The sequence below is a fragment of the Harpia harpyja genome, chromosome 6 (genome assembly GCF_026419915.1).
Source record: "Harpia harpyja isolate bHarHar1 chromosome 6, bHarHar1 primary haplotype, whole genome shotgun sequence".
NCBI classification, from domain to species: Eukaryota; Metazoa; Chordata; class Aves; order Accipitriformes; family Accipitridae; genus Harpia; species Harpia harpyja.
Window position 1 is genome coordinate 63,218,464 of NC_068945.1, and position 20,337 is coordinate 63,238,800.

A 20,337-nucleotide genomic window follows, 5' to 3' on the forward strand; every position below is an offset into this window, starting at 1 on the left:
CAAAACACTACCGTCACTTCCGGACGGCCGCGCCGCAGGGCGGGCCGCAAGGGGCAGGCGTGCGCACAGCGCCCCCTGGTGGCTGGGAGGAGGGCTGAGGGGGCGGCGATAGGGCGCGATAGGGCGCGACACCGCGACTGCGCCCAGGGGCAGCGGTGACGGCGAGGGGAGGGTCAGTCTCTTCTCCCACATAACAAGCGATAGGATGAGAGGAAACGGCCTCGAGTTGTTCCAGTGGAGGTTTAGATTGGATATTAAGAAAAATTTCTTCACCGAAAGGTTGTCAAGCCCTGGAACCCAGGGTGCCAGAGAAGTGGTGGAGTCACCATCCCTGGAGGTATTTAGAAGACGTGTAGACGTGGTGCTTAGGGACATGGTTTAGTGGTGGACTTGGCAGTGCTAGGTTAAGGGGTGGGCTCGATGACCTTAAAGGTCTTTCCCAACCTAAACGATGCTATGGGTCGTTGAGGCGGTCACCGGCCCCAAGGAGCTGGGGTCAGGAGGGCAAGATGCCTCCTCGGCCGCTCCGGGCACCGGTGTGCCCCTGCCACCCGCCAGCGCGCTCCAGGAGGGTTAACAACACCCCGAGGGAAATCAGAACTCTTCCACTGACTCCGGGATGCCCTCAGGTGAAACTACACCAGCGAACACTGTAGGGTTTAATTGCAGGGCGCTCGCGAGTACCCCGCTCCTTCCCCAGGGGCTGGCATTAAAAATGATGGGAGAGGTTTGCGCTCCCCGTCCCCCGAGCTGTCTGTGCACCTGAGACGGCGCCTTGGGATTTAACTGTGGTGCCTGGTTTCTGCTTCCTTCAGGTCTAGGGGACCGAGGTAGCTGGTAGGGACTGAGCTCCTTAGCGCGTATAGCTTACAGCGTACTGCCTTTGTTAGCTTGAGTCCTTGTCACCAGGCATACAGCATTTGTGACACAGCTAATAACACAAAGAAATCTCTTGTTTCGCTTATTCACCTGTTTTTGTCCAGCGATTTCCATCCTGTGGCTTGTAAAGTCCAAGAGATCCAGAAAAATCTTTGAAGAATGAGTAAGAACAGCCAATTCTCACTATGCTTAAATTCATCAGGGCTACACCTTCGCTGGAAACAAAGGCCACCAAACAGTGAAGGGTGAAAGTCACTGTAACTTTAGCTCCTCTGTTTGGCTTGGGAGCAGCCTGGCTGGTGGCAGCACCTCTGTCTCTTCTAGCCTCGTGCTATGGCACACAGCAGCTTCTGCCTCCTTAGGTCCTCCCAGATTATTTTTTTTCACCTTTAGCTCCTCCCAGATTTTTTCTTTGCCTTTCCCCATTGTAAGCTCCATTGCTCCAGTAGCTATTTTGGAGGGCTGTAACTGCAACTGGCGTTTCACCTATGTTAGATAATCTGAGCCGTGCGCTGTGGCTCTTTCTTGCAGAAAATGGCCCATTGGTTTAAGAGTGTTGTTTAAACCCAGGCTGGAGGGGTATGGATTTAGAAATTGTGCCCTGCTTTACCTGAGGCTTGAATGCAATCGCTTTGCAATGAGGAAGCAGAAACAGCCCTCCTACGCTTTTTCATAGTTCTTCTAAAAGGAAATTATTTCACATCGGAGGGTGAAAGGATCCAAGAAAGTCTCAATAGAGAGGCCCGGGGGTATGTGCCCACACTTGGGTAAAGGCATAAAATCGGGAGGCTGTAGGAATACTCTGTAGTGGACTTTATGGCAAACAAATCTGCATGCTTGTGTCTAAGTGCGAGCTGCCCCCCTCAGCTAACTGTAGTGTAGACGTAACCTTAGACCTTGCTTCATTTCCTGCTTCAGTTTGACATTATATCTCAATTAGAGACAGTACAAAATAGAGGAAAGACAACTCTCACACAGTATTCACAAGAGTGATGCAGTTACTGTGAGGTGACACCTAAACCAAAGATCCCCCAGTTTATAAAAATCAAACCAACAAGGTGGCAGGGGGGGTTATAACGGACAAGGAAAGCAGCTGAACAGTTTATGTTGGTAAAACAACTTTGGCTAGGTTTGAAATTCATGCCGTACCTCTAAAAGGTGTCTGAAAGTTCACTAATGATGACGCAACCTTCCACAATTGATTTGGTGCCCTTCTTCCAGTACTCCTGGTTCTGCGCTCTCTTGCCTCCAGATCAAATCATCCCTTAATGTAAATCCCCTCTGTGATCAAGACAGTTGTCTTGTCCTGCGGAAGAGAAGTGGCAATCTACAAAGTACAACATCTCCCAAAAGAGTTACTGTATGTATGCAGATATGTGTATATGTTGGCTCTGTTTTTCTGAGGGCATTCACTAACATCTCCCTGAAGAAGGAAAGGGGGGGAAAAATATTTGGTGTCACCCGTCTCCTCTAGATTTCTCTTTCTGAAGAGATTAAAAAATCTTCTGATGTATAAAAAATGGTGGTACCTTCTTTTTCTTTCACCGACAACTCATGAGGAGATCCGCTCCAGCTTGCTCTCTGATTTCCAGGATGGCAAATTTGTTTGACTCCGCTTTGCGTTGGGGTCAGGGCGACATGTTCTGAGGGATATGAATTGTTGAGACAGTTGGGTCAGGTCTCAGCTGGACTCTGTTCAAAGCTCCTCTGTTCCTCAGAACATCTTCCCGAGGGTGTATCTATGCTGACAATTAGTTACGGTCCCTGCCTGCTTTGTTACAGGTCTCTCGTCCTTTGACTGTCTCCATTCACACACACTGCTTGGTTGTAGGGTGGATATCTGGAGCACTGCTTGCATGACAAACTCATGGCGCACATGAAAGTTCATACTGTCAGCTCTTGGACCACACAATGGAAACTGTTCCTCCACACTGCAAGAAGGTTTCTCCAAGTCTCTGTTGCTCCAAGGAGCCCTTAGACTGTGGCAACTGCTTAGTGGTGTGTTATGAAAGCAGACAATTCCTTCCCTATGCCAGTTCCTCATCCATGCAGTGATCCTTTTGTTGACATCAGGGCGTAAGATATTTTTAACATGTGAAATGAGTGCTTTTCCAAGCTGTATTTCAAACTATCAATTTATCATATATGGCATTACTCTACTCATTAGAGTCAATTAGATCACTGCAATAAATCCTTAGCTGACTATTTGTTTTCTACTGCTCCTGTTTTGCTTTTCAGGGCAATACTGCTCGTTTGGTACCACGATGGCTGTATATTTCTGTCTCACATGTGATTAATAAATGTTATATTTGCTGTCAGGGCTGTAGCCAGGCCGTTATGCTCTCCCAAAACCACTTGCAGAGACTTGAGAGCTCATTGCAACTGAGCTTGGGTCTGGAATCATTAATGTTACCCATGTTTTTCCTAGATCCAGGTTCCCGCAGACCTCTGGAGCAACCCCACAGAGTTAACCGCAAAGCTGCTTTGAAGTGATTCACTTCACAACATTCCATATGAAATCAAGACTGAAAAGGGAAATCTAGAAGTTACTCAAACTCTTGGAACATTCATAAGAGCCTTGTAAGTAATAGAAATACAAGCTTAAAACATACACGAGGTGTTTCATTCAATTTCTTGATGATTAAGTGATTGCTCAGCTTTATCTGCTGCAAGCCAAATGTCAACTTACAGGAAGATTATGGAAGGCAGCTCAGAAATACATCGTTTCACTCAAACAACCCAGATGTCATCTATTTGCTGAAGTGGTAAAGCTGATCAGAATGATTTTGGTTGCACTCAGTTGTTGTATTCAGTTTATATTTAGCTGTTTTCAGGTTGTATTCAATACTTTATGGGTATCCAGTTCCACTTTTCTATTTGATATTAAAACAGGGGAAAACCCCAGCTCAGCCAGCATATGCTTTCACTTGCACACAGGAGGCAGAACTGATGCCTTGCAGCTGACCAAGATTGCAGAAGAACTCATTTCAAGTAACACAGGGCACAGATCACCCTTGGAAACCTTTTTCAGATAGGTACACAGTTCCTTTTATTCATCTTCAAAATACTATAACAAAAAAAGACATTTGATAAAATTGCCTTTACGCCATGACTAAATATGTCCACTTCTGGCAAAGGGAGCTCCACATCCAGTCTCACTCTTTTCTTCATTTATTAAAGCAGTCTTTAACTTTTTGGAAGGGATTAACCCATCCAGTTCCCTATTCTTTGCCCCCACGTTTACTTTGTTTACAGGTATCTCTGGCTTGTCACATCCACAGGTCACCTCTGCGTGTGTGACAATTTGTTCTAAGCACGCATGGTAGCACTTCTGCTAAGGTTTGCAAATTGCACTTCTCTACAATTCTTGCATTGGGGATGTGCCCATCCCCTCCATTTAGTGAATTTAAGCCACTCATACTAGACTTGCTATTTCTTATTTACCTTTCAGAACTGCCTAAACAGTAGCGCACAATCTCCAGGAGGTCACAGACTGAGAAACATTCAGCCAGAGGGAAGATCGAGGAAGAAGTGGGGAGTACTGCTCCACCACAGGTGTCCAAAAACCACTGCAAAGACAAGAAAAGCTCACAGGTGAGGCAATAGCAGAAAAAAGTTCCCAGAATTTCTAAGAAACAGAAGTCTTCAAAAGGGTATGTCATCTGTGCATTGTTAGGGGTAAAAGAAACAGGTGGCATTTTAATTTGGTTTGATTTGCTTTTTAAAGTATTGCTTGATTAGTTCTCATGGTAAGTCAACCCCTACAGTTCCTGTCTGCTAGGACAGACCTCTGTAATGCACTGTTAAAATACTTCAGAAAGTAGTGACATCCATATGGATGTTACTGGTTAGTAAGGCTAGTGTGGCTTTTAGAAACATGCTTGAAATAACTGTTTGAATGATAATTATCCTCTGGTTTTGATAAAGGAATGTTTAGGTCAATTGTTTAGGTTGTCTAAAGGATGCATGGGTCAATTCCTATCCCAGCAGCTTTATTATCTGTAAAATTGAGGTGGTGTAAAAACGCATTATTGCTTCTAAAAAGCTTTGATTTAAGAACAGCTAATTATTGCCAAACTGTCTGGTACAAGAGATGTCTGAGGAAAATTTTGTTGTTTCAGGAAACAGTATTGGTAACTCAGCTTATGGCATCGTGTCATCAGAGCCCCTTATGAATCAGTCCCAAGATGTCACTAGGGAGACCGTGCTCTTTTGACAGTGGTGGCCATTTGTGACTAACTGTTAAAGAATTCAAAACACCTCACAGGAAAATGATCACACTGTGCTTTTTTTGTTGATATTCTGTAGGTGTTCTTTCTAGCATTTCAGCAGTACAGGGCCAATGACGTTAAGCAGGGACCATACTTACTCTCAGGATCAGCCTGCTGTTTGGATATCTGTAGTGCAAACTCCTTCCAGGAAAGATGCAGTAACAGGACTAATCCCTGCAAATGCAGACTGGTTTGTCAAATGCCATGCACTGAGTTTTAGATCCATACAATTGTCTCTCTCCTCAGCCTTCCCCAAAGCAAGGTCTATACTTCACAACCCTTGTTTTTGAGACATTTTAGTTGTATTCAAATTATAGGTGAATAAACATAACAGAGACACCCCCCCCCCCCCCCCAAAAACGCTGAACAGATCTAGCTGGGTGGTAGAAAAGCTCATAAAATCATCCATTTTTCTTCTATTTTTATGTGTACAGTAGATAAATGGTTGAGCGTAAAGTATTGTATTTCTAAGTTTGAGTTGGTTTGCTTCTATTCAACCCAGGCAAGAAATCTCTCAAAGTTGTTACTAAATGATCGTACTTCTGTGTTGTCAGTTTGATCCCTGCAGGATGTGTCCATCTCAGAGAAAATACCCATTCAGGTGCATTAGCTGCCTCAGCAGAGAGGTCAAGGATTGAATAGGTAATGGAGTCGTCAGTATCTACACATCCCTGAGGGTAAATCCAAGGGGGGCCACATTAATGAAAACGCTGCTGCATATATCTTACTGCTGAACAAAAGCATCGTTTTCAGATGTTGTCAGTCTCCAGCCTGACACAGATATTAAATTCACATAATCTCTCTTTAAAAAGTGCATGTGTGAGTAGATTTTGAACGACATTGTAGCTTGCAATGAAATTTCGTTTTTTAGAACTGAAAAGCAGGCAGGTGGTTATGAACGTGTCTTAAGCTATTTCTCCAGCCTGAAATGTAAGTACTGTTTGAAAACATTTAGGGAAATAGAACATCTTAGTAGGAGCCGCAGCAACTTTTCATGAATTTATTTTAGCTTGCATCAGTATTCTGAGCTACAAGGATTATAATTTAGTAGAGAGACTCTCATTGGGAGAGGGGATTGAAGGCGTCGAGGCAGCAGCCCTGTGAGCTGACAGGGATGCTAATATAGCCACGGCAGAAGTTTAGAGAGCAGATCAGAGCAGCTGGGTGGGCTGATAGAGAGGATCAGGACAGCCCAGAGGAGCAGTAAGAGGATCCAAATAAGTGGATTAGTAGCATACCAAAGCACACATTACTTTTAGTTTTCAAACTCCCATTGATTTTAGTGCAAGTGCATTTACTAATGTGTAGCAGGAGAAACGGAAGAGGATCAAGGCAGAATCGAGACACAGAGAGCAGCTCCCTGTGGCAAGCTGGGAACAGCGAGAAGGCTGGGCTGGGGAGGCACAGCATAATGTCCCCCCATCAGTCTCGGTCAGGACTTAAAGGAGGATGGCTGTTGTCTGGGCTGCTTCATCCCGCAGCCTCAAGGAGCTGTCTAACGTTGCTAAATGCTATTGTTCCTGCAGCTGATTCTGCATCTGTTTTCCATCCATAGCCCCAGTGATTGACTCTTTCCATTGCTGCATTCTTACATCTGCCTTCAGCTGCTGTGACTGAAGCAAACTGACACAAAAATGCAGGTATGATTACTAACATAACCCTCTTTGAACTCTTCCTACCGGGGGAGTCACTGGGCTGCTGGACCCTGAGCTGAGCTTGCCGCAATTTGTGCGGGTAGCATTCATCAGAAATGGGACTGCTTACCCTGTCTGTGCTCAGGCTCCCATGATTAACACCGACTCTTGAACTACCCAAAGCTCAAACATGCCCTTACCTAGAATGCGAGCGTGCCTTTACACTTCATCGCTTCAGACAGAGGTGGTAGTGATGCAAAGACACATCCAGACTAAGATTTCTAAGCACTATTACTCTTTATATAGCACAAAAAACAAAGTTCTAGGCAAAATAACGAGACCTACTCACATTGCCCTCGGTTCCCTTGAAGCAGCTTGGGTTGTAAGTGGGATGCAGGGCACAATTTGTGCAGCTTATGATTTCTCCATGTTGCAGAGAACCACAGGACATGCATGTATGCGGGCAGACTTTTTTTCCCTCTTCCACGTTAGCCTTCATAAAAGCGTTGTCGAGACAGTTTCTTCTGTATCCTCCAACCACATCTGTTGCTTAGACACCTCGGTCTCCCCACCCACTCCTCCCAGAATTCAAATCTGAAAACTGTTTTGTCCTAGGGGAGAGTTAATACCTTACTATGCAATTATCCTACAAGTATTTGATCAGAGTGGGTGACTATCAAACTTTGACTCTTAGACTATACTGCCCTTCCTTGCAGTCTTAGTCTGAGCTACACATAAAATGACAGAGGGGAGGAAAAGCCCAGCCTTACAGTCAAATTGGAGTTTGCATTCTGATACAGAAATATACAGAGGGTTTGTAACCACACACACAAAGAACACTTTGTACATAGCTTCAGTTATATTCTTTATTGTTGAAACAGTTCTGGAATGTTTTGGTCTCCCTGAGCTGGCAAACAGATGAAAACATTGGTCCATCCTGCAGTTTCTTCTTTTAAATTTGTATGAGGAAGATTAAGAAGCAGCAGAATGGACAAGAAGCCATTTCAAAATAGTGTCCCAAAGGAAAAAGAGAGTAAGGATAGAGACATAATAAGATGTCAAGTACTGTAACTGAAATGGTACAGGAAAAACTTAAGGGGGATCAGAAAACAAACTGCACTCCTAGCTTCAGACTTCTTCAGGACTTCTAGAAACCTACCTCTGTAATAACCCAGTCTTTGGATACGCCTACATGAAAGCCTCCTGAAAGGGAAGGTTTGTAGTAAGACAACACATCATCAACATGACCTATTGTCAAGTCAGGAGCTGAGAAAAAGTACTGCCTACGTATTTTGTATGACCACAAAAACATCACTGGAAACCTGCAAGGGAAAACCGCTACCGGTTTATAAAATCCTCAAGGACATTCATTACACATAACTAACCAAAACAGCTAACCTATTAACCTGTCACCTATGCAGCTCCTGGTCTCTGATTTACCTCTTCACCCTTCTCTTGCTTCCTAATACCACACTGAACTTCTTCAGGCTCCAAGACAAGTAGTAATCATGGCACTATTAATCTGACAGTCGGCAGCCTCTTCCTACTTCACCTGGCCTCACATGGATCCCTTGACATTAGACGTGAAGCCTCAGATCAAATCATCAAGTCTGAGAGACTTTTTTCAGTATAATTTTTCCAACTGAAAAGCTGAAGGCGCTCCTAGTACACCCGTATAATTCTCCTCAACTCCAGGATTCTTCAGTCTTCTTTGTCCTACACCATCCTACTTTCTGAATAATAATCAAAATATTGTAATTAACTGGACACACCTGTGAGCGTGGAAGCAAAGAAGTAGTCTGGGGCATCCTGATGTGAAGAGCACTGCTGCTGTTAATACTGAAGTATTACTAGATTAATTATATTTAATTGCTTAGCTCATGATCTAGCATCTGGAATAAAAAAAAAAAAAGCATTTTACACACCAGAAAATTGTTGGGAAAATTAGTATCAGTTAGAATGGGGAGGGGATATTTTGAAAGTAACTTGCAGCATAATAAAATGGTAACTAGGAAATAGTCAGGAATAATCATACTGACTTGGGATATGTTGCAAGATAAAGCCCTTATTTAGTTGGCTAATTTCACGGCATTTTGAAAAACACATTCCTCAGTTAATGGTTTGACTGAGGAAATACTTTGCGACTATTCATGAATATATACAAAATGCTCTGAATTTTCCGTATTTTCACCAGAAAAAAGGAACTATGGGTTCTTAATATGTAATAATAACAATCCAATACTGAGACGGTAACTGAAATAGAATGAAATTAAAAGCTGACTGCCTCTTGGAGCCAGTGCACTTTATCCTAAGTCACTTGGCTGCCACAGCAATGCAGCCGGCGACTATGTAGGGTGACACAAGGCAGCCATTCTAATGGAATAAAGACGACTTTCATCTCCGGGTTTCTCCAGCTAGAATAATGCGATGGTGGCCCGTGACAAACGAGCAGATGGTCCGAGTCCCGTTGTAGGATACCCACCCCAAAATGCCCCACAACAGGCTCACAACTTAGTGTACATGGGAGCCTTTGAGTTCTTGACGTATTTTTTTTTTAAGTCACGGCTGAGAAACATTAGCAGCACAGGACGGCAAGCTACCGGATCCTCCTGCATGTTGTGTGGATAACTAGAAGACTTTGACCTGAAGTCACCTCGTCCTAGTTTCTAATTCACTTTTATGCAGATGAGATGACAGGATCAGGGCCCAGGTATCCAAACCGGCTAATATTTTCATAAATGAAAATCGCAAGATTTACTCATCTGAGTAACCATACTTAGGCCTGCTTGGAGGGTCAGGCTTATTCTGCATGTAGAAAAGAATGAATCTCTCTAATTCCCAAATGAGCAAAATGAGAAATACTAATGAAAAAGGGGATGTGCTAACTCTCGTAAAACGTTACTTGAAACCACAGTATGCAGCGTTCAGACTGAAATGTCATTTCAAATCATGAGTGTCCCTTTAAGCAAAAAAAATACAACCCAGAGAAGGAAGAACTAAAAGGAGAAAAAGAGCAGCTGATAAAAGACTGCCATCACTTTTTCCTAAATTATACCCCAAAATGTTTCACAAAATTGAGTAGCGGAGGAAAACAGAAAAGACCTTTTTATTTTTGTAGCACATTCCTTTGGCAAATGCAGGATAAAGCCTATCATGTGAGTTGAACAGTAAATGAAGGCCTTATGCTTTATAAAAATTCTCCTATTGTCCCAGGAAGGATGAGAGTCAAACACAACAGTTTCAGCAATGCTCTAAGTCTTGTAAATAAAGTTAGCAGACAGGAATCAGCAGACTGTTTGGGGATTAAAAAAAAAAAAAGAAAGAAAGAGAAAATACTCTTTTTGTACACAAAATTTAGGCACACTGCTGCTGCATTTCAGACCTGAATTCGCTGTGCTCTACCAGAGATTAATTGGACCCACACAATTTAGCAAACAGCATATGACATCCATCTACCTTTGCTGCTTCAGCATCCTCCCAAAAATATATAATGCAGGATTTTAAATAGTACATTAGCCCAGTTTCCTTTCACAAAGTCTTACAGCAAAGTTTAGGAAAATTCCAAAAGTAGCATATTGATTGCCTCTGGGATTTTCCACTTAGCAATTTAATAGAAAATTACACCCTTACCCAATCTGTGAGGTTTCCATAACCTCCCTCATGAATTTAATTTTCCAGAGTCTAATAAATTTTACCATTAGGCATATTTTCTGATATTGCTTCACCGTTAAGCCTATTTCCCGATTTTGCTTTTCGGAACCAGGTATACCCTCTGTGTGGCATTTGGACAGCACCTTGCACAAGAGAATTCAGGTCTGACTGTGTCTATGCACACAGTCAGGGCACAAATCACAATTGTTAATATTCAATTTGCTTTCCTCTTACTAATTTTATGTCACTATTCCAAGTGATAGGGCCAGTCAATATTACCGGAGCCATGAATGGGATTCTCCTGGGTACTCTGAGGAGACCAAGGGAAGATCTGCATTTGCATCTGTTCGAGTAGGCGTACGCAAGTATCACATACTCTTCTCCTTGTCATAACACAGCCTGACTACACGTAAAACACAAGATGATGATCCGGAGCTGTGTTTTCAGTTATCGGTAGTCGGAACTGTAAAAGCCTGGGTCCTTCCTCTACAGGCAACAGGCAAAAGCACTCTTGACTGTAAAAAAAAAAAAATGCTACACCAGCAACGAATTTAGTGCAGTAAGCAAACGGGAAGTATGGCTGAAGGCGTCAAGTGGTGAATAAATCAAAGCGCTAATTTCAGCTGCATTTGGGCCACCCGTGTGGCTACGGTGGCCTCCTGGTGACCATCGGAAGGTTGCCAGACGCCCTAAGTCTCACTCCTCCGGAGAACTGAGACTCTCTCCCTCTTGCTACGGCGACCCACGCTTAGCTAACGCGGGTGAAGCTCGGCGTCCCTCGGCCCGGCCGGCGGGTCAGCGCGCTCCTCCAGGCCTCGGTCCCCGACGCAAGCGGGCACGTTATTGCGATAACGACTGTAAAAGACGGTAACAAGCCGCCGTTAGCGTCAGCCAACCCCCGTTTCTGGGTTTCGCCTACTTTCCGCACGCCGCGGCGCCGCCGGCGCCAAGTTCTACCCCATCCCCGCCGGACCTCGGCCCGGGAACGTCTCCGGTCCCGCTAAAGACGAAGAGTTCCCCCCCTCGGCACCTCCCCCCCCCCAAGGGAACCCGCCGACGGCACCGGCGGGGCCCGCGGGCAGCGGAGCGGCCCCGAGCGCCCGGCGGCGGCGCAAGGCCGCACCGAGAGGCCGCCGCTCCCTCACGGCCGGGCACCCCCCCGCCGCCCCTGCCCGCCGGGGAGCCGCAGCGCCTTCCCGGGGGGCGGGAAGGGGAACCTGTGGCGGCGGCGGGGCACGGCAGGGAGAGCACGCAAGTGCCCGGAGCGGGGGTGTGTGTGTGTGGGTGTGTGTGTGTGAGAGGGAGCGGGGGAGGGAGGCGGCGGGAGAGGGGGACACAAAATGGCGCTGCCCTCTCAGCCCCTCGTCCCTCCAGCCCCCCTCTCCGCCGCCCCCGCGGCGGGGCCCGGCGGCGCCGGCTCAGCCTTCCCCGCGGCGTGTCGTGTGGCGACGGGCCGGGCCGGGCTTCGGGGTGGCGGCTTATGGCCGGGGCTGGCGGAACCGCCGCGGGGCGCGCCGGGCTGCGCGCCGCCTTCCCCCAGCAGGTGGCACCGGGGTCCCGGAGCCGGCGGCGAGCCATTGCGGGCCGCCCTTCGCCGCCGGGCCGCGGCCGCGCAGCCGGCGGGGGGGAAGGCGGCGGCGGCGCTGCCCGGCATCGCCCCCGCGGGGCTCCCCCCGCCGCACCCCGCTTTCCCTCAAAGTTTGGGGCGTGAGGTAAGGGGCAGGGCGGGGGGGGGGGGGGGGAGAGCGGAGCCAACTTGTCCCGGATCCCTTTATTCGCCGCCGTCTCCCAACCCCCGCGTGTTTTGCTGATTAAAGAGACGGACCTTGGTCCTGCCGCCGCCACCGCCGGGTGGCCGCCCGGCCGCCCCGCTCCTTCCTGCCCGCACCATGGAGTTCACCCAGAGGAAGAGAAGCAGGAAATCCCAAAGCTTTAAACTGATCAACGAAGGTAAGGCGGCGGCGGGCGGGGGGCGGCGGGGGCGGCCCGGGCTTTGTTCCTTCGCCGGGGGCAGCCCCGACTTTTGCACCGGGGGGGAGCGGGGCGTTATGAAACGCCTGGGCTCCCGCTCCCCCGGATCGCCTCTCCCTCCCCGCCGCTGTTATTTAACTCCGCAGTCCTGTGGTCCAACTCCCCGAAACCATCGCACGCCTTTTATTTTTTTCTCTTTCAACCCCCCCCCTTGCCTCTTTTTTTTTTTTTTCCCTAAAATTATTTTTTTGCATGTGTGGTACGTGGTGTTGCAAAAACAAACCTCCCCTAAACCATCCCCGAAAAGGTGGACGTGGTTTTTTGGGTTTTTTTTTTGGTTTTTTGGGTTTTTGTTTTTCCCAGGCAGATCTTGCACAAAATAAAGTTGGATCGTGTTTCGTGGTAAATCCTGCTTGGGGGGGGAGGAAAGGTAAAATCGGGAAGCAAGCAAAAAATAATGACACTTGGGCAGCGACGGACCTTCTTAGTATTCAACTCCTGTGGATTTATTGTGTTTGGGGTGTTTTTTTCCTCCCCTTGACTGCGAACGTCCGCGTGTTTCAAAGAAAAGCCGAATAGAGGTTGCTTTATTAAAAATCCACGCAGCTGATTAATTGTACGTGGGCAGGGGAGAGCCGCTGGCGTGTAACTTGTTCGCTCGGGGTGTGTTTGCTTTTGGAAAAGAAGGTATTTTAAAAGAGATCACAGGGGGAAATAATTTGGATTCATGTCGGGAAAGAAGCACAGCTCTGTGTTTCAGTCTTGTTGTTGGGGGTTTTTTTTAAATAATAAATAATAAAAAGATAAGGCGCTGGTAGGCATTTTAACAGGTGGACTTCCCAGCCGTAGGGATTTATTTTGGTTGGGGCTTTATCCCTTCTCTGGCTGATAAGATCTTTTTGCCCTGATGGCTTTGACTTGAGATCTTTTTTCCTTTTGTGTTTCCAAGTATTGGACGGGAATATCTCCATGAAACACTGTGTGTGTCCTGCATGCCAAGTTCAAGGCAGGTGACTGCTTGGGTGTAATGTCACACTTGGGAAAGGGGACACACACGCGAGTGTCAAGACTTGCTGTCTGAAGAGCGATCTCTTCGCAGGCGCTCGGCAAAAGCATGTTCAATGCAAAGAAATTTAAAGATGGACATAAACTCACTTGGTAGCAGTAGTAAATAACGACTGCTGTATCATCGTAAGGGCATCTGGAGCATCGCACATACTCTCTGTTAAAAACTAGAGGGGCAGTGACCCGTCAGACTTGTCTGAAAGGTATCGGAGGTCTGTATGCATCAGCAAACCTATCAAGGGTTTAATTTCTACGGAGAACAGGTTTGGTTTGTGGGGTTTTGATATCGAACGTGCTCCCAACTCGGAGGCAGAGTTAGTGCAGGACTGGGCTGGAGTTTGGGGGGGTGAAAGTGAAACGTGGAAAAGCAAAACTGAAATTGAAGACATGGTTTTATTTCTGTCCTAGTGGAGCTGTAAAGAGGGTATGTGTGCTATCAGAAATAGATGACTATTTTGCCAGTTCTCAGTTGCCACTCGTTACAGGTTTAGATATGCCTCGGTGTACAAGACAATCTATTTAACCTTGTTTTAATAGGTAAAATCAGTTATGATGGTACATCATTAGTAATTCTTATTTTATCTGGAGTCTCGTTTTGGACGTGGAAAGTCAAATAGAAAGCTAACCTAAAAACACATTCTAGAGAGAAAACTATGTCTTTGTACTTTGAGAATGGAGGAGATAAAAATCATATTTTGCATGTGAGTCTGCACTCGCATACTCTTTTTCTATCACAGTTGATTAGAAAGATAATTATGTATAAATAGTTGTCTCTTGTAATTGGCCTTTGCCTCTTGCAGGAGTCATTCCATAATGTCACAGTTTAATGTTTACTGTTGTGAAATTGATATGGATTTCGCAGCGCCTGGACTGTGACATCCGAGGCAGAAGAAGGAAACCAAAGAGAAAAGGGTAGGCTGTGTCAATTCGTTGGTAACACACCATCTGTTAACGATGTGTGCCTGTACAGTGCTTATTCTGTCCCCCCAAAAACTTCAGAGCACCTTATCGAGATGATCAATAATGACCAGATCGAGAGGAAATCCATTCCTGCACTAAAATGTAGCCGCCTCTGGGGTGAAATGTGGTGACTTTAAGGCAGCAGCTGTAGATCAGAAGAATATTGTGACCAGCTGGATGTACGGAGGGAAGCGCTAGAGAAGAAACCACGTGTAATCTATATATCTAAGGACCATGAGTCTGTAAGTCATTTAATTCCTAGTGTTCACGTACTCACTCCCAGCAGATCTTGGATGCCCTTCAGAGGATGAAAAGGCAGAGTGTGGTGGGCTGACCTTGGCTGGCCACCAGGTGACCACCAAGCTGCTCCATCACTCCCCCTCCTCTACGGGACAGCTGATGACCATGGAAGGCAGTCAGCATAAATCCCGTAGTTTTAGCATTATGAAAGGAGCCTTTACTTCCTTGATGTCATATCTCAGACTTCACCTTTACCCGTTTCACTTGCTGGGCGTGCTCGCTAGGTAGAGGAACCCTTTGTGTAGCACCTTGTCGCTGACCTCTCCAACTCCCTGTTGTGTTTTTTTTCCCCTCGTTTTGTTTCCAGGCCCTTTTCTTTCTTTTGCATCGCTGTGTTAGGCTCAATTCTAGTTTACTTATTGGGTTGTACCTCCTCTTGCACCCTCAAGACAGTCGTGCTGTACAAATAAAAAGCACATAACAAAAAAGTTTGGCTTACAGGAGACTTTTCCGATCCTGTAGCTGTTTTGTCAGAGGTGCAGGTGTGCTGCTTGCGGGAGGAGGAGCTGCTTATGCTGTCCTCCGTTTCTGTTGTTCCTTTTAAGTGAATCCCCCAAAGTCCTCTTCCACGCGTTAATCTCTACCTCACTTTTTGTGAGGCAGGTAAACATAAAAACCAGTTTATGGACAGGCAGGTAAATGTGAAAACCGGTTTACGGACAGAGTAGCTGAGAGAGTTGAGAACTGGGAGGGCATTAAAAGAGTTAGGTGGGGACATGTCTGTTTCAAGACACTGAATATATTGTTTGGTCTTGAGCGATTTGCTGAAGGACAAAGTGTGTGCCAGTAGCAGAGTCAGAAATAGCATCCAGGAGAGCTGCCTTTAGATGTTTGGGGTTTTTTTTCTTGGACTTACTATTCCCTCTGTACACACATGTAAACAAAGCTCTGGTTTTACTGAACACCTGCGTGGGATTACAGCAGAGACCTTCACAGCAAAATATTCTTTTACTTGAAATAGAAATTCAATGGTGATTTTTTTTTTTTTTTAATCCTGTAACATCTCTGAATACGAGATGCTACTGTTTATTCTAGGGGTCATCACAGGCATTAGTTTCTGTAGGTGAATATCCTAAGGTGTCCCTGATCTTCCTTTCTTCAGAATTCAGAGGCCAGTGACACCAATATGAGTCAGTGTAGCTGAACAATGCAGCCATAATGTAAGTTGCTGATTTTCTGATTGAGGTGAAGTTTGAAAGTTTCCCTTGGTCTCTGGGAAGGTAAAGATTTCATTATAAATCTGCTTTCCATCTGTAAAGCAAGAAGCCAGATAATTGGCATCTGGTGGGATAATTTGCTGTGAAAATGAACACAGTAATTTAGGGCAGGCATAGCTATTCCCTAAAATCTGTGAAATATTTGAGCTGAGTCTCTCCAGTGTGAGCAAAGTTTTTTTAGGAGGTGCTGATACAGAGCACATTTTCTGTGGTTAATTTGATGTACATGAAATAAACTGCAGATATATTGATAAATTATGTAGTAAAACTGTAGCAATGTGTTCAGTGTTCATTTTTTCCAGATCACTTGAGTTCTAATTTTTTTTATCGTTTTTCATTCCAGATTACCATCATGAGATATATAAGATCTCTGACTACAGCAATGATGTTAATGGGGAGACCAAAGAAACACAACCAGTTTTTTTAGGTATGTGCTTGTGTTGATTAATTTCCGAGCAACATAGCGTGGCCATTTGCAATTAGGGAGGAAAAAAATCTCTGTGCAAGCACAGGAAGCGCCTGCCATTGTTTAATATGACGTTCTTTTCAAGACCCTTTTATTCTACGAATTGCCAATATATCCTTTATTAACACTGCTAAAAGTTGTAATTTCAGACATAAATGTTTATTAGTGTCTACACACAGTGCTAATTATCACTCACTCAGAGAGCCAGATGCTGACTCTGCAGTTTTGCAGCTCTGTGCTCACCCCATTTACATTGCATATTCGCTGGCATGCTTCACTGGCAATAGTTTGTGTAATTGGGGTATTACATCTTTGACATCTGGATAACAGAAATTCAATTTCCAGGAAGCTGCTATTTGTTTGGTTTTGCTTCTGCCTTGGGTGGGATAGAGGATTAATGTGCTGTCTTAATGTAATGTCCTTTCACCTCTGTAGCTTGCCTGCTAATCCTGCCATGGCAAAATTAAATTAAATCAACAGTTAAAAATGTGTAAAGAAAACAGAGAAGTAATATAGAGTCTGCAGCGTGATATATACTACAGCACGATAGGACTGGTTATCAGGGAACCTTTACCTTTCCTGTCTGTGTGCTTTTTGTCCCGTATAACTCCTCAGCTGCAGAGTGCTTCTTCCTTTCCTGCTTCCAGCCCCCCTCCTGTCACATCTACGACCTCACCTGGATAAAACATCTCTTGGGAAAAATTTGGCAGGCCAAATTCAGAGGAGCAAGGGCCAGATTTTTGAGCTATCATAATGACTCTTGCTGTATAAAGCAAGCTCTTGGACACCTTGCTCAGGTGTTGGAGAAGGCAGGTGCCTTTGGAGCAAGAAATTTGGGGGTGTCTGCCTGTCCTTCACTGCACCAGGAGCCTAAACGTTTTTGTAGGATGGTTTAAGGTTTCTGTAGTCTGTGCATGTTGCCCCCTGGAGCCAGCAAGAAGCATTGGTCCTGACTGTGTGAATCAGCCAGCACCTGAAGTCAATCTGCATGCAAAATGCCTTTGTCTCCTTAATTCATAGTGCCACATCCTCTTCTAGAGGTCAGCAGCAAATGGGAGAGAACATGAGGATGTCTTGGGCAGTGTGGAATCTTCTGATGGTTGGAATATTTACACGGGGGTGAGAGCTACATTAAATTGCCTTCTGAGCTTCTTGCAATTAGGATTTTGAGCAATTATTTCTTCCCTACACCCATTTCCAGGGAGAAGCAAAGGTGGCTGCTGTGCTTTGTGTTTGGGTTTTGTGTTCTGTAAGCACTTTTGGTGAAGTCTGATAAACCTGATGGAGTGAGTTCCACTAGAGGTTTATTTTGAATGCTTTCTCTTCCAACCCTAAATCATGATAAAGCTTTGGCAGTAGTTAAGCATCTAGTTGCTTAAGCCAGGGTGCTTCTAAGAATGTGCAGGTGTCTGTGTTTTGACATCTGTGCTGTGGGTCAGACCAATTGATTTTGATTTTGGTTTGGCTGTGTTGTCTTCGGGTTTGTTTTGGGGTTGTTTTTTTGAGTACGCCTAGCTTTTCATTGTGACTGAATGTGCTCTGGCATTTAAGTGCCTAAAGTTCAACTATTTCAAGAGCTGGTCAGAATTTGACCTTTAAGAATGTGAGTCCTATCAAGGATCTTCCTTATCAGGTACTGAAACACAAAGTTGTGGTCCTGGGAGCCCACCTTCGATTGCTATGAAAAGAAAAAGGTGCTATTTCCTGAAGATGTCCTGAGTGTCCAACTTTCAGATTTCCTCCAAGCATGTTGGTCTTGACAAGACCGAATGACATATGACCATGCAAGATTTATAGACTAGGTTTTGATTTTGTTTTTTTTAGCTTGGGGGTTGGGTTCAATTCGGTCAGTTACTCAGACCTCACATGACCTTCTCCACTCTATTTTCAATAGGTTACTTTGGTGTCCACTTCTATCCAGATTTCTAGTGGTAGAGGCACTGATCTGAGATGTAGGGAAAGCAGTGTCAGGGACTGAACTCAGCTGAAAGGACTCAAAATCTGAGCTCCCACCTTTCAGCAGGGATCTGGGATGAGTGGCATTCGGTATTCTAGCTTTCCTTTAAAAAAATTCACATTGCATGGAGTAATTTTTCATTGTGCTTCAGGGATGGTGCAATTACAATGCTTTTCCCAGCTCAGTGTTCTGTCCACTAATAAGGAGCTTCAGGGTGTAATTGCTGCGTCACTTGATTTATGCCAAAATTCATCCTAGGAGGATGTTCACTCCCAACTTGTTGGTTTAGAATCAAGTTTGTTCTCCAGTTTAGGTTAGTTCTCCAATTTAACTGATCCATGGGATCAGCTGTTGAAACCTCAATGTGATGCAGCCTTTAGTATGTGAATGAATGCTAAGGTACGTCATTGAAACTATTACCTTTAGAAAAGGTGAAATGTATATAAACAAGTGAAGCTTATCAGAGATGTGCAATATGTTTTGGTTGTACAGTCGAGAACGATGAACTTAAACTGAAGAGATGCACTGTTGAGAGGAGGGGAGCTTTTAGAGTAAATAGGAAGAATCCAGTTTGTTTAACATGCAGATAAATTACCATGCAGATAAATTAAGGATCAAAAGTCAGGAAAGACCTGTTCAGCCTAGATGGTCTTTTTTGCACCAGCACAGATGGGCAAAAAAACATGGCTTTGTGTAAATGTAGGCTGAAAATTGGAGGAAGCTTCAGCACAATTAGAGGAACATGGTACTGGATGTGACCTCTGATGGTTGCAATGGGGCAAAGTCCAACTGCTTTTTCAATGGAGCATGGTAAGCTTGGGAAGTTTGCTCGTCTGATGCAGTGTTGGAATGGGAGATGTGGTGGCTTGTTGTCTCCTCCAATCCTTTGTTCTGATAAGATGATAAGCAAGAAGTCATGTCTTTCTAGACAAAGGACATAGTAAACACAGCCTTTACAAAATTCAGGCGGCGGGTGGAATATCGTTACTGTGTTTTGCAGATGAGGACTGGCATCTCTTTTGTTTTGAAGGGAAGGGCTTAGTTATCTGATACCAGGAGAGACTGCTTGACCTGAAAAGGAGGGAGCCCGGGGTGAAGTGCTTAAACCTCAAATATGGACAAGATTTAAGACAGACTTGACTTCAGCTTTTACCAGTTATCAGCGTAAACCTTCTGTCACAGGGCTGCTAGCCCAGACTTGGAAATAAAAGCCCATGAGGGGACTGTACACCCATATCTTGTGGACGATGCTGGTTAAACCTAGCTTGTCTATAAAAAAAAACTTTTGCATACACTACATTGGTTTTTTTCAGTCTTAATATTTTATTATCACCACAAAAAAGCGGAAATATAATATACCTCCAGACTGAGTGTTTTTACAATGCTTTCAACTTGAAATTCAGGCTCTATGTTTGAAAGGTTAATGTAGAAAACTAATTATATTATCCTGGTAATCAAATGTGTGATGAGACATTTGTCTGTGTAATTAACAGTGAAGAACTTTTATAGTTTCATAAAATCGAATGCTACGCACAGTGTGCTTGGAGCATTTGTTTTGAAGAGATGTCCAAAACAGAGATGTTTATGACTGATATAAAGTGGAACTGAAATGTACTGTAATGCAGGTGTCTGTGCATTTTACAGCATTTCGCATTGTTGAAATAGAAGGCAGCAGATTAATAACTTCTCTATGTCATGGTAAAAATAAATAATGTGTTCTTGGAGCAGGGGAGTAATGCATAAGTTACTCACTAATTTCAAGAATTTATTCTGTCCCAGAAATAATATCCTTTGCAATTTATTCACAGAGAAAAAGTTGACTTAACACAAGTCCGTGAAGTTACTTGTTACTTTTAATAGAATTATATCCCAAGTCTGATTGTTGCAATAGTAGCTTCTGTAATTAAGACTGCATAAAAGTTTATTTTATGCATCTGTGTTCTCCAATGATATAACTTTGTAAAGC

General features: G+C 44.7%; 1 protein-coding gene across 9 annotated transcripts in view; it reads left to right on the plus strand.

Annotated features, from left to right (window-relative positions):
* Positions 1-11,689: 11,689 nt before the first annotated feature.
* BEND7 (BEN domain containing 7) overlaps positions 11,690-20,337 on the plus strand; it is a 49,579-nt gene continuing 40,931 nt past the window's right edge. For 3 of the 9 annotated variants that reach the window (XM_052789468.1, XM_052789469.1, XM_052789475.1), the window contains exons 1-2: positions 12,154-12,385; positions 16,292-16,375. In XM_052789468.1, the coding sequence (XP_052645428.1) occupies positions 12,325-12,385; positions 16,292-16,375 (145 nt within the window). In that variant the 5' untranslated portion in view covers positions 12,154-12,324. The other 6 variants (XM_052789466.1, XM_052789467.1, XM_052789472.1 and 3 more) reach the window with 6 other exon arrangements.